Consider the following 17,168-nt stretch of genomic DNA (forward strand, 5'->3'; position numbering starts at 1 on the left):
GCGGCGCTTGAGCGGATGTTACGCTTCGTTTCCGCAACTTGACCATGCATGCTGGAGAAAACATGACAAAAATATTAAATATGAAGTAAATACTTCATTTGAATACCTTTTTACCTCTTTATTTTTGCTATTATTATTTTTAATTTATTCGTATTATTTTTAATTTATTCTTATTTTATTTTTTATTATTCTTTTTCCACCCACTGCACATTTTTTTTATTTTTATTTATTTGCCTTGACAGCTGCATAATTTAGTTTTGACCTCCTGCTAAAAAATGATATTTTCATTTCTCTCTAACTGTGAACATCTCACGCAGCATCACGGGACAAGAATCCCTTCCATTTTGGAATTGAATCATCCAGACTGGTGCTCCGTCCACGCGGTGACATTTGCAAGCGCCATCTGGAAGGACAAACCCTTCCACAAATGGACAATCAAATGTCAAAGCCTAAATCAGCATCAAATGGTAACTTGGCAACCGTGTTCAGGGTGATGGGGGGGGGGGGGGTATCTCGGCCTCCAAAAACTCATTAAAACCCAGGCGGGATGACGAAGTCCCAGCTTGTTTGCGCATCAGCGGGGCTTCCAATCATAGTGGCGGCGGCGTATTACCAAGTAGCCGGCGCCGCCGAGCTGCTCTAACAGGTGGCGCCGTTTCAAAGCACAGAAGATAAGAGGGGGGGGGACCTACTCAAGCTTGGGGGGGGGAGGTGTATTACACTTCAACTTCAGACATTTTTTTTTTAACCTCTCTGGATGACTACTGCACAACGCCGTAAAGGGGAAGGAAAAAAAAATCAATAGTGTTTGAAGAGAATATGTCTTTAAGCTTTGCACTTGAAGTGTAAAACGAGCGCCCCCTCCCACCCCCCCCACACCTCGCCTCGCAGGTTAAATATTTAAGTGTGGAACGACTACAACACTCGAAGTGTGCCCCACTAACCGCTTTCCCCAACTTTTATTCATCTTACGGCTGACAACGAGGCACTCTAAAGCGCCTGTCGTCTGGCCAATTGGCTGTGAAACATGAAAACTAAATTTTTACGTTTTAAAACGTGTCTTGTCAGGGGGAGCCCCCGCTGAGTTAAATAATTCACCTGCCGCAGGAGAGCCGGAAACGCCGGCGACATCGGTACCGACGTACGGTACAAAGCTCTCCGACGCTCGCTCGCGTGTTACACGGAAAAAACATTAGTGGCGAGCGACAGCGTGCATTTGCTGCACATGCGTTCAAATATTCACAACCACGGTTTCACTCCGTCGTTGGTTTCTTCTTGTTGACTAATGGCAAAATATTCTTTTTTTTTTTTTAAACCAGATGGTAAACGTAAAATAAATGTCTCGATTGTTGTCTTTGCCAGAAAGGGCAGCTGACACGATGATACGATAATCACGCTGGTTTCCTCCTTGGCGCTCTTGACTAGCACTTGACATGGAGTACATTTAAGTACAGTTATTAAGCCTCTTTGAAAAAGCACGAGTATCGTGTTAACTTTTTTTGCCGCTGCTGGCTTTACATCAATTGCAGTTTCTCGTGCATTGCTTGTCAATCTTGATTTTCTTTTAACTCATTCATTGCCAGTCCGTATCTATACAGTGCTGGTTAATGGGGTCTTTAATTTTCCGAATCTTGTTTGGCTGACTCGTATTGGGTTTTGCATCAGACCCACAAAAACTTTTTGGGAGGACGGCAGCAACATCACATGATTGCGTCTGATTCGACAGAGCGCCTTCAAAGACTTGAAGTTGGCTTCAATTTTTGTCTACAGGCCCACCCGCCGCTCAGCACGGCAGCGGAGCTTTTTTGAAAAACGATTTGACTGTAAAATGGAGAGGACGGCAACGCCGGCTTTTTAGGAGCTCTCTTTCCGTTGATGTCCGCTTTTTTACAACGCTACTCAATCACCACGACGTTTGCTTAGGCACATTTGAAGGCTGACGATCCGGAATTCCGATTCGTCGTGACCATTTCCTGCAGTTATAGTGCACTTGCGGTCAAGCTCTGCGTGAAGTTGGAGGCGGAGCTTGACCGCCTGTTATTAGCTGGACTGGTTTTCTGGACAGTGGCTTTCAAAGATGGATGATGCTCGCCGAGAACTCCTCACACATTTAATAAGGCGCGCCAATATGTGTGTGTGTGTGTGTTTATCGGTCGCAATTGGTCAACTTGCAGTCACGCCGTGGGGGATTGCAAGATGATGTAATTAATGGACTTTTAAGGTGGATACTTTTTAGGGGAGTTAGATCTGGAGGTAATGGATGACACGTGACTACGATGGCTTTTCCGAAGAGTGCACTAGTACTACTTAGACTTGCCGGTGCTTCTGCGCTCGCGGCGTGATCCATCATGCTGTCATAAGCGAGCAGCCTTGAATAGATGGCCGCCTTCCTCGCGGCCTGCAGGGAGGCAGCACAAAGACACCTAAGCGGACCGACGCTTAACAGCGACATGTGACGGGACAATTACGGCGGGCGAGAAGCAAATTGATAGCAAGGTGTGACAAATCGGACTAAAACTAGAAAACTTGGACGGGGGGAAAAAACAAAACGCCCTCCAAAAATGATTAAAAGGATGGATTTTACATTTGGAGATGAAAAATGAGGCAGCGGAGCAAATTTATAGTCTGGATGCTAATTGGAAGAGGAGGGGAAAAAAATGTGTCTCAGCAGATGCCAAGCATATGGATTGTCTGAGCGAAAACGTATTTTTACGCCACGCTTTGTAAATAGCGGCCATATTTGATCAGTTACCGATTCGGAGCCAAGTGAAACATTTTTTAAACGCGCCAGACAGCTTTGTATTGCTATTGATCACGCTCTAATTCTCTTCTCTTCATTTTGTTGCTATCGCCAAACAGATTGGTCCCTGAGGCCCGGCCCGTCCGAGAACGCAAACCATCAAATTTAGCTTTAAGGGCTCCCGAAATGAAAGCGGGATACTCGGAAGTCCATCGTCGCCGCCGCGCGGCTCGTCTTGCGAGCGAGGTGCTGCGCTTGATGCTAATTACTTTTCTTAACGCTCGGCTGATTAGCTTCGCCTGCAGCTGGAAGATCCTCGCGTGTTTGCGAGCGAGCGAGCGAACGCCGAGGATCCTAATCACTTGTGTTGCCGCTGAAATAACAACGCGTCTGCAAAAGCCATTTAATTGCAGCCGGTAAACAATCAGGCTTTATGAAGATGAAGAATGAGGGAAAGGAACAAAAACGTAAAGTTGCCGTTGCAGCCGGGAATGACAATGAGCCAGTTTGCATTTTGTTCCAATATCCATATTTCTTAGTATCTGTTGCTGTAATACATTTAAAACAAATCTCTTTAAGGGGGGGCTGGAGCCCCCTGAAAAATGGGCTAGGAGCGGCCATGGCTGGAACGTAAAAGATTTAAAGTGCAAGCTGGACGGCGTTTCTTAATTAAAGCCAGCGATAAGTCCCACCTAAAGAGCATCACTTGAGCCAATATGTATAGGCCTCTAAATTACACGCACACACAAAGGTTCCAATCTCAATAACTCTTAGATTCAATTATGCCGCATTGCAACCTATGCTCGTTCACAGTTGAGTCTGTTAATCAGTTCATGAAAAGATTTCATTTCAATAAAAAAAAAAAAGGCCCAGTGTCGGGAAAAATGATGCGAGCATTACGTGACACAAAAAGAAAACGACTATAAGATTATTTTCACATAGTGAGAAAAGATGCAAGGACACGTCTAGGTAAAGTGATGGATTGATGGCCGGCGATGTTTGCCAGACAAATTCCCAGTTTTCAAGGACGAAGTGACGACGCTACAGTAGTTGACGTGATTGATTGCGGCGGCCGCTGTAAAAGGTGCGCCATCATTCATTTTGCATGAGAACCTTTAAATGACTCCACGCCTGCATAATGCATTAAAGCTTTTAGTATCTATTTCATAGGTTAAAGTTCTTGTAAAATAACGCTTTATTGATTGCAAGGCTTTAGGTTGAAATCCCTCAATTTGGTTCGGCCTGAATAAATGTTTACCAAACAACGCAACTCCGCTTGGAATTTTGTCCAACAAGTAAGTTCAAATGTTTTGCATTAGCTTTCCATCTCAATTCAAATCGCTGGTCTCGAAAGACCGAAGTGCATTTAGTAAGCGATTGGCGGCAAATTAGCAAGCTAACATTTTTGGAGCCGCTAATGATTGGATCGGAAAACTCGTTATCCCTTTGGCTCGCGTTGGAAAGCGAGGGACCACGGCCCGGGAAAGTAGATTACATCTCGTTTTAGCTGCCGGGCGATGATTAGCGGGTTAAGCTAGCTTGGAGTCATGCAAGGAAAAAACAAAACGTTTTCTCCAGCAAACTTTCTTCGGTTACGGGATTAGCGGCTTTAGGTTAAAGGTCATTTGGTCATTACGGCGCTTGTTCCCAGCAATTGGCTATTTCGGGAAAACACCTCAATAAATCCTCGAATCATCTTCAAATATGATGCCCTTGAAAAGTTGAATCAATAGACTTATTGATCAGCAATGTTTCCCATCATGCGTTCTGGAAAAAACCTGATAAGAGGTTAACATTTAATTAGATAGAGGAAAAAAAGTAATGTGTTACCATGGCAACATGCTTGCTATTATTTTTCCTTACCCTGCTTCGACCAAACAATAGCACATCCATTTTTTTTTCTTCATTTTGGTCACCTCAATGTGAGGAGGGCGTTCCCGCTCGCTCTTATCAGCACAAAACCACATCCACTCATCCGAGCCAAAAAGCGACCCCAGAGTCCTTTCCGACCTCCTGATGAATGATCTGACGGCCTTTTTTGTCTGCGAGACACCCAAAAAGAAAAATGAGCTACTAAAGTACGTCGTTTGGCTGATGAATATAAGACAGAATCGAATTTGTGACTCGGTTGGAACGACTTTTTGATTCATTGCCAAATGAAAGCGTTTTCCGCAGCAATATCATTCGGGCCGCACGCAAAGTCGCGATTCATCGTCAGGTTAGGCGGACCTTAATGTGACCTGCGGGTAAACAATGAAAAAGATTCACTCCGTTCGAAGATTTGACTCATTCTTCATCAGCAGGCGCTGATTGGAAGAGGCTTTAAATGATCATTTAAGTTTGTGACAAAGCGAGAGACGTGTGCAAAAGTTTGATCGGCTTACTCCTGATATTTCAGGTGCGGGATCTGCCACGTTCAGATACAAAAAGGCCGGCGGCACATTTGCTGCCGTGGGATAACGAGTGAGGCTAAAGACTTGCCGCCGACATGAAATAACGGCGGTAATTCAACACAGCGTGCCAGAATATTCCTCTTATCGGTGGGATTCCAAACGCTTGCAGGGGCGGGCTAATGCGAACTTTGAGTGCAGCGGCTCCCTGGCGGCGTATTGGAGTCGCAGAAATGTTGAAAGCGTCGGGGTTCTTACCAAACTTCTTGATGGCTTTTTAGAAGGAAAAATGGCTCTCGGTAATCCCTGAAAAGACCTAATCAAAATTTGGACTGCTGGCGTTCTTGTTAATTTTTCCTCAGGTGTATCTGAATTAATCTTTTTTTTTTCCTGCAAGAGCGGCTAACGCCTCACCTCAACACATTTCAGCACATCTTTGCCATTTGCACAAGGGAAATATGAAATTGACTGAATCGGATTGAATCTGACGAGTCGCTTACAAACGACGCCAACCGCCGCTCGGGCTGACCTCGATTAACAAATAAAACTCACGCGCTCGTTAGCATGAATGTTTCATGAGATTGTAAAGTATGTTTCTCACGCTTGAGCTGTAAAAATCGACGATTGAACGCAATCCAAACTGGAAGCTTGACCGGCGTCCCGAAACTGTTCGGGGGTTTCAATTACACATCACAATTAAATTATTCTCCGAGAGCCAGCGGAATGAGTGACAATCCGATGGAAGTCTGTCAGGCATCAGCGTGTCGTCTCGGGACGGCGTCACACTTAGCGGCTATAGATTTTCCCGTCTCTTTTCAATACGGCAGGAAATTCAGTCGCGCTTTAATAGCTCCTCGGAGCAGATTAATACGATAGGCATCTGGGCTTCCTGTCCTGAATGCTGCAAAGTGACAACCTCGCTGCAGCCCTGATTGTGACAAGGGAGAAAAGCTGCCCGCTCAAGGAAACACACACACACACACATCAAGTGTCTTCTCTGACATGGCACACTATGGAGACAAAGAGCCCAGCGAGGAAGCTCACTGGGGATAAGTATAATTAGGATGACTGGCTGGTGATTTTCATTTTATTTTTGTGCTCGGTGTCACACTGGGATTCGTCAGCTCGACACAAACAAGCAGAGACCAAACGCACACAAATTCCAATTTCCTTTTATATTGTATATTTCGGGATTGTTTCTGGTGAAACCAATCTTTTTGATTGGGTTGTTTCAAATGTCGAGATCCCAGTCAGTCTTTTCGTCCATTAAAAATATAGTTGTAGAAAATCTATAAATTGTCTGATTGGCAATTAGGCGACTTGAATCTTTAGACGTCGATCAATGTCGATTAATCGGCTACCGTATTTTCCGGACTATAAGGCGCACTTCAAATGGTTTCATTTTCTCCAAAATCAGCATTGTGCCTTGTAAAAAATAAATAAATGCGTTAGCCTTGGATCTCTACAATGACTACAGATTGAAGTACCGAGAGAGAGAAAGAGAGAAAAAAAAACATCACAGCAAGACGGGTACAAAAAAAAAATGGAGAGCAGTGAAATAATGAGCTTGCTTGAAAATTGCCAAAAAGCTCCAAGCGGCCGACGGCGCTGCAGAGTAATGAGCCCGACTGGGTTCCCACGTTTGACATCACACTGTCAATTCAAGGGGGTTACTTATATTACCCCCGCCCCCTCAAAAACACACAAAATGGCTGCTTTAAATAAATCATTTGCTGTAAACATGACTGCTTTTGGGGGTGAAAGGAAGCGTGACAAATGTTTAACAAGTTCCAATAAATTGGGACGTTGAAATTTCCCTGCAGCCTATAGCCATGGAAACAGAGCATGTGTGTGTGTGTGTGTCTGTGTGTGTGTGTACAGAAGGGGAGTGAAAGATCCACTGCATGGCGGCAGATAAGAGACTGGCTGACAAGGTGGGAGTGAAGGTGGGTTGTGCGCCGAATAAATGGAGTCTGCTCTTAAATACGGAGACGCCGTCTGCTTTCCAAATCGTGGAAGCTCGTTCACGTGGATGCTTGCTTTTTTTTTTTTTTGTCTGAGCGCTTTTTCATTCCCGGGTGTGACGAATCCGTCGTGTCCATCATGTTTAATTTCGAGGCAAGAAAGAAATATTTTGTCTGGCTTCGCCTTGATATTTACCTCGCCGCAACTTTGCTTTTCACGAAAAAAAAAAAAAAAGGCAAGTTAAGCGAACAGATCGATGGTCCAATTACTGTCGCTGACACGCAAATCCATACACGGCGTTCTGGAAGACTGTGTGCGAATCCATCCGCGTCCTGTCTCAAATTTGGATGACAAACAGAGCGAGACGGCGGAGCGTCATCGTCAAACATCTGCTGCGCTGACGTGCGAAGGGACGTTGAAATGCCGCCAAGCGCCGAATTTTGTTATTCCAGGAAGTGGAGAACGACACGCTCATATCTGCGATACGGCACAGATGATCCAGCAGATCCGCCTCCTAATCTCGCCGCCTCCCCTGCGATGACACAGGCATTAGCATGCAGAGATAAATTGTGACGAAGGAACTTGCTCTGGGGCTTTCACCATCGTCATTTTTAGCATCACGTTGAATCTGCTTGTCAATTCGTGATGAATGACTCTGGCTAACTCGATTTTCCATATCATGATGATTTATACTCATGATAAATCTTGATAATTGATTTGATTGTATTCATCTACATACCATGTTTCAGATGGAAGTAATCAAACACCATGAAATCAGCAGAGGCCCTAAAATGGAACCCTGTGGAACACCACACGGAATAGCTACATGCCACCTTCTTTTTTTACAATCCAACAATGACGAGCACATTGAGATTCGTCCCGGTACTCGGACAAACTCCCCAAACTTTGCCTATTTTTGACAATTAGCTCTTAGCTTCTGAGTATTCCGCGAGAGTTTAGCAGAGGGTACTGGCGCACTTATTTGCACACATTTGCATCTCGTTAGCACTTCAAACCTACAAACTTGAAAGACTCCTTGTCAGGGAACTCTAATCTTCCTCCCTCTGCCTCACACTCCCGGGTAACCCCCACCCACCCTTTACTTTTCTCTTTCTCATGGCTAGCGATGAAGGAACCCGAGGACATCAATTGAGTAGCTCAACCTCCTGCTCGGACTTATGACAGCTGCCGATGTGTTTCGCGGAGATGTGCAAATTGAAAAGACACGAAAGATGAATTCATTTGTTTGACAAGTATTCCCAATTTTTCTCGCCCACAGGCATCAAACACCCCGCTGTTTAATAAGCGAGTTAAGTTGACTTGGAACAACGGGATTCACTTGTCCGTCTCTTCTCATTTGCAACTTGACTGAATTACACCCCAAATTAAATCGAGCAGGTCAATAAGCGTCGAGCCGAGGCTCCAGCGCAAATATGCCAAAAGCAAGGAAGAGTCCAGGAAATCACGATTGGCATCGGTTTGTTTGGGGGGGATAAAACTCACTAATTGAGTGAATTTCTATTCATCTCGTTAGCGGGGCGCCCTCTGGTGGATTAAGATTTCCTCGTATAAGCCAAGGTTATTATAGTGAACGAAAATTGACAAAACCTAAATTGGAAAAAAAATCTACTGGGCATTTTCAGGCTACAAAAATGATTTATTGCCGATACCGCTGGTAAGTGGCAGCGAAGATGGTACACATCTTTGATTCCTTCTATGATCGAGAGCATGTTGTCCAAAGAATGTGCTTTTATAGGTACCGAGTATCCAGTTCAACAAGTAAAGGCGCTCTCAAGGACATCGCCAAGTAATTGTCTTCACAAGTCTCAAGAACCCTCACAGGTACCCGAGACTCACAATTAAATATCTTCACAAGGACACCTCGTCCCAGTTACGTGAGATTCTGTCCTGCTCAAAATGGTGACAAATATCTGAAACTTTAATTTCTGACAAGCTCGCGTATAGCTTGAATGACAACAAGGGGAGGCCTTGTCGCCTCCACGCTCACAAGTGATTCTTTCATCTGCTCGTATCTGCTGAATCTCCACTCTGAACGCTGAAAAGGAGTGACCTCGATGTTTGCTGTGTGCGTACATTGGGAAGAAGCCACATGATATTTATTTATTCATTATTTATTCATTGTATGTGCCTTCTTGTTTTTACCTTTTGTATTGTTTACTTGAATGTTTTCTTTGTCCGTGGACCAATATTATATATATGATATGTCTCGTCACCGTGGGATAGTAGGAAACGCAATTTTGATCTCTTTGTGTGTCTTGACGTGTGAAGAAATTGACAATGAAGCAGACTTTGATTTATATACTATAAAAATTAATTATTAATAAAAATCAAATAAATATATAAAGAAATAAAAGACAAATAATATATATATATTTTTTTTTGTAAAATCAAAACAGATGCTAACCATAAAATCAACTTTTTTTTTTTTTTTTTTGCAGCGAGCGTGATTGTGTTTGTTCCTTTTGGGAGATTTGATGTGTTTCCTCATCTAGCTGGAAGTCCCCCGAGGCGCGGCGCACACATGCATGATGAAATATTGGTCTGAATCTCCATTTGCACTGATGGCTTTGGAGGAGCAAACATCAAAAAAGTGATCAATCTTCATTTCATTATGATCTCATAACCGGCGTCGGCGTGCCTTTGGGCCAAACAATCTAACGTGGAAATCTTCCCATGAATTATTCAGCGGCGCGGTCAATCACAGAGTTAGGTGGCAATTATCCTTAAGGTCTGATCAATCACGACACGCAAAAATAAATGGCGGGGGTGGGATTGCAATTAAATTTAATCTGAGAGGCAAATTATCATTAAACAAATGAAAGCAAGGTTGCGTCACTTGCATTGTTCATTTTTATCTAGTTAAAATTTTTGTCCATTATGCGATGAATCGGATTTGAAAAGCTGAAATCTCAATGGTTTGGAATATTTTCTTTCACAAGGTCTCGAAAAAAATTATCCAAATGATTGATCCATTTGAGTATCGATTAATCGTCGCAGTAGTGTAACATGATGACTTTGCCGTCAAATATGTGCAGGCGTTTTTTTGAAAGCAAAGAACTTTCAAAAGACATTTTAAACAAAGAATCTGATTCACTCCGAATGTTTGAAGGACTCCTTCAGCAATGTGAAGCATGCCAGGAAAAAAAAAAAAGCACATTTTCATCAAATGAATGGCCTGTGAACTCTTGTTGGGGTTATGAATACAAAAATATCAGCAGGGAACATCAACGCAAAAAAATAAAATAAATAATTGAAGTCTCGACTTTGGAGGACACATCTGGGCATGTTGAATATGTGAGGGAAAAAAAAATGCAGACGTGTGTCAAATAAGTGACCCGTTATATAACGACATGAAGTTCTGCAAGCAAAACATCAGCATCCTTAATTGTGCCGGCGTACGTTCTGGTTGCCACGGCAACCCTTCTTTCATCATCACCGCCTTTATCCATCTCGCTCGGCAGACGTGGACGACGACCCGAATTATTCGTCACTTAAGCAACATTCCAGCGTTTTGATTTGATGTTGTTTCCGCTGACTTATCACTCGATCTGAACGCCGGTCGTTAATTGGCTGTTAATTAATTGCCGTTGATAGAAATGATTGATTGAAATGCAAACTTTTCCCTTCGGAATTAGTTTCCGAGCACGCGTCTAGAGCGGCGCATTTGCATTTTTATGTAATAATGACGGATTTACATATAAATCGGAACGAAGCGCTGATAAAGGGAATACAAAGAAAAAAAAATGGCGGCTTACAGGAGGAAATGCAGAAGTGGGCTGCTCTTAACTTTCTCTTATTTTCTTTTGCTCCAAGTTGTTGCACTTGCAGCAGCTTTGCGTCATCTTTGCATCACAAGCTAGGAAACACTTTGACGCGCAAACTCCGCCGCCGCAGTCAAGTGTCACTTTGATAAAAAAGAATTCGACTTGTGCGAAGGCAAAACACTCAAGTTGGCCAACCTATGGCCGGAGGGCCAGTTTTGGTCCATGAGTGCCTACTCCAATTAAAATAAGAAAAATAAAATAAGAAAATGCTGCCAGCAGGTACTAGTTAGCAACTCACGTCAACAATCTGACGCATTAACTCTTTTTAATTGACGATTTTAATTAGTTCTAGCAGCCCGATTCAAAGTCAATTTCTTTTAAACGCGGTAGGACGACATCTTTGCCTGAGGACGTGTCATCAATAATGTCTAAGCCCGTCTAAGGTCATCCATGCGAAATGATCAAGTGTGACACCGTTATTTCCATAAGATATGATCACGGGCTAAAAAAAGGCCCGAGGTGTTTACTCGCAAGCTGCCACAATATCATTTTATCCAGCGCACCTCGCACACCGCTCGTCCGTCATTTGTTTACAGCCGCGATTAAAATCCAGATCCATCACCATTTCGGCGCTTACACGTGTTGGCCAAGGCAAAGCGCGCCATAAAAAGCCCGCACGGCCAGCCGTAAAACAAACTATTGTCATTTTAATAAAAGGCTGTAATTGGCCTTTTTCCATGCGTCTGATTTTTATGTCCCATCGAGGTGGTGTGTGTGTGTGTGAGCGTGAAGGTGAAGTTGCCTGCAGCTATCCAGCTCCTCCTGGTTTCTCAACTTTGTTCGGATGTATTCCGGACTCAAAAATATTCGCTCGGGTTATAAAATTCCTTGTAGACGTGGAGGAATTCATTTCATTGCTTCTATATTTAATTAATCGCCAGGTTAATCGGTTATCGGAATTTTCCTCGGCCAAATATCGGAATCTGCTCTGATTTCCGAATCTTTTGTGCTGCGTTTGCGTATGTCAGTGCCCTCTAGTGGTAAGCAATTGAATTAGATGATTTAAAGATTTAATATTCTAAATTTTAGCACTAATTGAATCAGTTTGTGAATTTCCCAGCAAATCTGGTCGACTCATCACAAGTACACATCTGCTGCATAAGCAAATTTGATAATAACACGAATCCATCTCCAAACAAGACAATATCGACATTCGCTGTCCAATATGTCAACGCAAATTCGATACATTCAATCTAGAATAATTTGCCTCGAGGTGTCCGATAAAATTTGACCTGGTGGAGGCAGCAATCAAAAGTGAAAAATGCGTAATTGAATCAATTATGACTGCGGGCATCAATAGCGCCGTGATTAGCCTCCAATCAATCGTCTTGATGATGACGCCTGAAGGTAAATATTTCTTCCCCTGCGCCCACAATCACGGGAGAAGCCGTTACCATGGCGCCAGCGCGCACAAAGCGGATTTTTCCTTTTCGATTTGATGGACTAAATATTATTTGAATTCAAACCAGCAGAGGGAGACATTACAGAAAACCTGACGATTGGCCCAAAACGGCGACCCGCTTCCCGTTTGACTACCACTTGAATAAACAGCTCCCTTTCACATCATTTCGCAGACTGTTTACGCTTCCGGCAAGAAAACGTCCAACATGTCCAAACGTCGCCGTCCCTCCGCTCGACTGTGCGAAGGCGAGAACGGCGGAGCCAGGCGAGGCGCTCACTTGGAAGTAGGTCTTAAAACAAATTTGCATGTTTATTCTGGGAGCCTTATTAGCATTGGCAAACATGAGCATCCTGCACGTGGAAGGCAGCGAGAAGAAAGCAAAATGAGATTTTTTTTTTTTCTCCATCAACTATTCAGCAGTTTCAAAAACAAACGCTCAATCACTGCGCGACAGCGATTGCTTCGACACCATTGTGTATTTTCCAACTGATGTATATTTAAAGACGGAGAACGAAGCCTCCGAGGGGGACTTCACATGCGGGCTGGACGGTCTGAAGCAACAGCTTGTATTTGAAAATATCAACTTGCCTATTTCGTGCAATAAAAATCAAACGTTGACATCGAGACAAGAATGACAGAAGATGATTTGGACTATTACTGCTTCGGAGATTTCCTTTAAACAATCTTCCAAGTACTTTTGACAAGCACTTCCCCAGATGTTCGGGTGTGTTTATTTAACGTAATCCATCTGACTTTACACGCTACTTCAATACGTAAGTCAGACTCGCTTTTACGACGCCAATCCTGGAACTTTTCAGACAGCGCTTGTTCTATTTCCCGCCACTATTTGTTTGCACGGATCAGCCATTGAGCGCAAGCTAATGCGGCCAAAGCATCTCTGATCCGTCAGTTAGCGGTTGAGGCGATTATCTTCCGTTTGCATGATCGGAAAAAAAGAAAAGAAAAAAAAAAAAGAATACGAGAGCTCACCTGCAGTGTCGATGCACCCCGGCCACCGTCTCGATGATGGAGCACTCGCCGTCGTTGAGGCAAAAGGCCAAGTCCTTATCTTCCACGCAAGGCTTGAAAACTTCCGAGCGCAGGCTGGGCTGTGTCGGTGCCATCGCTGAAAGAAACACAAAATTTAGGACCACAAATGCAAAAGCTGATATGATCTATCGGCGCCATCCCGTTCCAGTTTGGATTGGATTCGGGCCGGTTCAAACCGGTCGCCAGAGTGGAAATAAAAAATAGCATGGCTGCAACCCGAGCGTCTCTTTTGACCTTTTTTCGAGTTCACCGTTGGACAGAGGAAGAGATGTGTTGCGAGATTCGGCCGGCTAAAGAGATAAGCTGCGGTGAACACGTTCAGTGATGAGCCGCCGTCTTACTCGTAAAAGCCTTGAAAACAAATCAACAAGGTCTTTCAAGACAAATCCTGCTTGTCAATGTCTTTTGCAGCTTTGTTTCCATCACAATCGAATTGATTTCCTTTTCACAGGAGAAAAAAAAATTCACCTGAACAATGCATATTTTAAAACGTAACAAATCACAAAGAGAAGCAGCAATCTGTTAAGAGTCGGGCTTGATTCCTTGGGCTGCTCTGACCCTGAACGGCCCTCGCAACATCAAGAGCCTGCTTGGCGGCCATCTTTCAGCACCGCAATGCAGACAGCTCCGCCCGCTGATATATGCACAGCTGTCAGGCAAGCTGTCGTGGGAACGTATGAATATCGGGAGCGAGCAAGTGTAGCTACATGCTAGCGCGCGAGGGCGACCCACAAACCCGACTCGTGGAGCACTGCAAATGGGATTGAGTGGCATTACGCTCGATAGCTCGCCATCACAATTGGATTACGTATCATTCTCCCTTTTCATCCCTTGACGTTATTTGCGCAGTTGGGGAAAATCCCAGATACCGATATTTTTTCCTAATTGCCATTCTGAGCCCGTGTCGATCATCTGGCGCGCATTTGACGGCCATGCTGCCACGCGTGCCGCGCGGCTGTTGGCCGGCGGCCGCCTCCCGACAGATGCTCTCGCCAACGATCACTAGCGGCAAAATAAAAACACTGTAATCTGTTTGTTGTGCCCCAGTGTCTCGTTCAATCTGTGTTTTGTTTATGACCATTGATCGATCAATCTGGGGCTCATGATGGGAAGCCCAAGAGATGAGAGATCAAAAAGTGAAATATGTTTCTCTCGGGAACCAAACACTGACGGGTTTAGCTAAATCAAATCACTAAGTGGTGCCAATCTGGAACATGCAAATATGTGCTTTTCCTAAAATTATTCATGAGGAAAGGCACAAATGAGCTGCCAAATATGATCCAATGTTCAACTATACAAAATAAGTTACCATCCTAGAAGCATTTCAAGAATTGAAGGGTTCCTTGGATGGAACCCTGAGGGATGCCATTAGTAATTAAGGAAAAGCAATTTAAAAGTGGTGAAGTTATTTACAGAGGCCAATAAAAAGTCATTTTTCACTTCTCCATTACTTTGGTTACCTAATTTAGGAATCCAAATATTAAGATGTGAGTGTGTGTCTTCAATCCAGAAGTGGACAAATTTGATCAATTCCCACAGGACAACATTTAAAAGGTTTTCTATTTCAAGATGCAACTTTAAAAATAGAAAATAGAACAGAACGTTCTCCCGTGCGGGATGCCAGTCCCCAGCAATAATTGTCACGGCGTTTTAAGTCCCTCTCAGCTTTTATCTCAAGAGCAGCAGCAGTGACCACATTAGGTATGCTAGAAAAAAAAAAAAAAAATCCCTTTTGGTGTATGCTATGTTAGGTCAGAAAGGCACACAAAGAAAGATGCTCCTCCCGTTAAACAATGTTGATTTCTTTCTGATACAGTGAGATTGGAAAAGTCAAGGGCCGGCAGCTTTTTTAGCAGTTACAAGATTTCAGTTGAAAACTTGAATTCCCTTATTTGTCATTCTCGATTGGAATGGTCGCATTGGCTGGCGAGGCAGGAAGTGAGCAACACAAGGTTGCAGGGACACCAGTGACACAGCACTTTGGGAATTGATGATGATGTATGATGTCGCATCGGAGAAAAAAAGAAAGCTGTCTGGACTTGAAGGCACATTTTGGCAGCCCCTTTTTTTTTTGGGAACGTCTTCAGCCAGAGGGTGCCGGGCTGTCAGGTCAGTCTTAAATTCAACACGGGATGGCATATTCTACCCCAGGACCTGATCAATCAAACGTGCGGTGGTTTCTCAAATATAAGACAAACCTGAACTCATGAATTTTGGATGGTGGTTTCTCCCAAATGATTTAGAAGACAAAAATCTCAAATGGACAGCCTCCACTGCTGATTCTGGATATGTCATTGGATTAATTCCAGTACCCTGCACGGCTGTATAAGAGACTCAAAATATGTTGGATACATTTTCAAAATATTCAACTCTACAAAATCATTAATTCTGAAGCATTGAGAAAACTGAAGGGGCTCTCGGATGGAGCCCTGAGGGATGCCTGTCAAAACGCAATGTTATTCTTGATTTATCATATAAATTGTGAATTTGTTTAACTTATCAATGTCATTGTGGTTTTAAGAAGTCGCCTAAATACTGCCTGTGCAGTCAGTAATGGCGTTTTAATTGACTTATTTCCTACGGGCAAAATTAGAAGTAAACTCCGCTATATTTGAAAGTGGCTCTTTATAGCTCCATCTCTTCAGCCTCTTTACAGTAGTTACAATCCGAGTGAAGCAAGGTGACAAATTAGAAGTGACAAACAAGCAGAGTATTGAGTTCACTTAATGATCTTGAATTAAAATGAAATCCCTGGCAGCTCGGAGCAAAGTCTATACGGATGAAAATGCGCTCATAAAAGGCAACCGAGGCTGCGGTTGCGATTCATCGTGCCTTCTTTGAAATCACGTCTCCGGCTTTTCAGAGAAGCCACAATGAGATTCGCTGATTCGCCGAGTAACTTTCAAGGCTTTCTCGCAGATGCTGCCGCTGAGAATTCTAAGGCCGGCGCTGCAGCTGGTGCACCACTTGCATATTATTTGGTGGTAATAGTAAAAAAAAAAAAAGACAATGTCAAGGTTCGTCCCCGCTCTCAGCGTGCTCACGCCCGAGGTTCCTCGGCGGGGGCAAACAACCCGCGAGACCATTCCGTTTACAATCGTAGCCTTTTTCCCTCCACGGCTTCTTCCTAATGCACTCATTAGTGTTGTTGTGCAGGGCTTTGCCGCCCCTGGAGACGCCGGCGCTCGTTGGGAGAGCACCGGCAGCGTTGACAGCAGAAGACACCAAAGGCCCCTTTCAAACATGGACGAGAGAGAGAGAGAAGCTGCTGATTGCTTAGCCAACATGCACCGCTGCCTTACGGGCAGGCTCCGAATCACAGATGGCTTTAAAGCTGCGGGGATGGACGTCACGTTGTTATGCTATGTTCGGAGTTATTTGCAAAATGGTGGAGATTTCCGCAGAAGATATAAGTGCAAACTAAAGCCAAAAGGAGGAATGTGAGGCAATACTCGCCCCTGCAGCTCGCAATTTCAATGAAATTTCAATTTGGCCCTCAGCATATTTTCTACAACATGGGAACTTGAAACATAAAGGAGCTTCATCCAACTTTACCGCATATACAATTTGGTTTTATAAGCGCCATAAACACATTTTTTTTTTTTTACGCCGAAAAACACGCCGTCCATAGATTGCCTTGCGAGATAAAAGCGAGCAACAAAAAAAAGAGGAGACAATACACGTCCGAGTTCGTTCGAGTTATTGGCTGCTTGGAGGCAGACGAACACAAAGCTCATTATGGATGAACATGAACTGAAAACGATGCACCCGGACGA

At 43.8% G+C, this 17,168-nt stretch overlaps 1 protein-coding gene across 3 annotated transcripts in view; it reads right to left on the reverse strand.

Annotated features, from left to right (window-relative positions):
- nrg3b (neuregulin 3b) overlaps window positions 1-17,168 on the reverse strand; it is a 93,414-nt gene that overhangs the window by 16,254 nt on the left and 59,992 nt on the right. For all 3 annotated transcript variants that reach the window (XM_088359104.1, XM_088359107.1, XM_088359105.1), the window contains one exon: window positions 13,333-13,468. In XM_088359104.1, the coding sequence (XP_088215230.1) occupies window positions 13,333-13,468 (136 nt within the window). The remainder of the gene's footprint in view (window positions 1-13,332; window positions 13,469-17,168) is intronic.

Source organism: Syngnathus floridae, chromosome 18 (assembly GCF_059516105.1).
Source record: "Syngnathus floridae isolate MCC-2025c chromosome 18, RoL_Sflo_1.0, whole genome shotgun sequence".
In the NCBI taxonomy this organism is placed as follows: Eukaryota; Metazoa; Chordata; class Actinopteri; order Syngnathiformes; family Syngnathidae; genus Syngnathus; species Syngnathus floridae.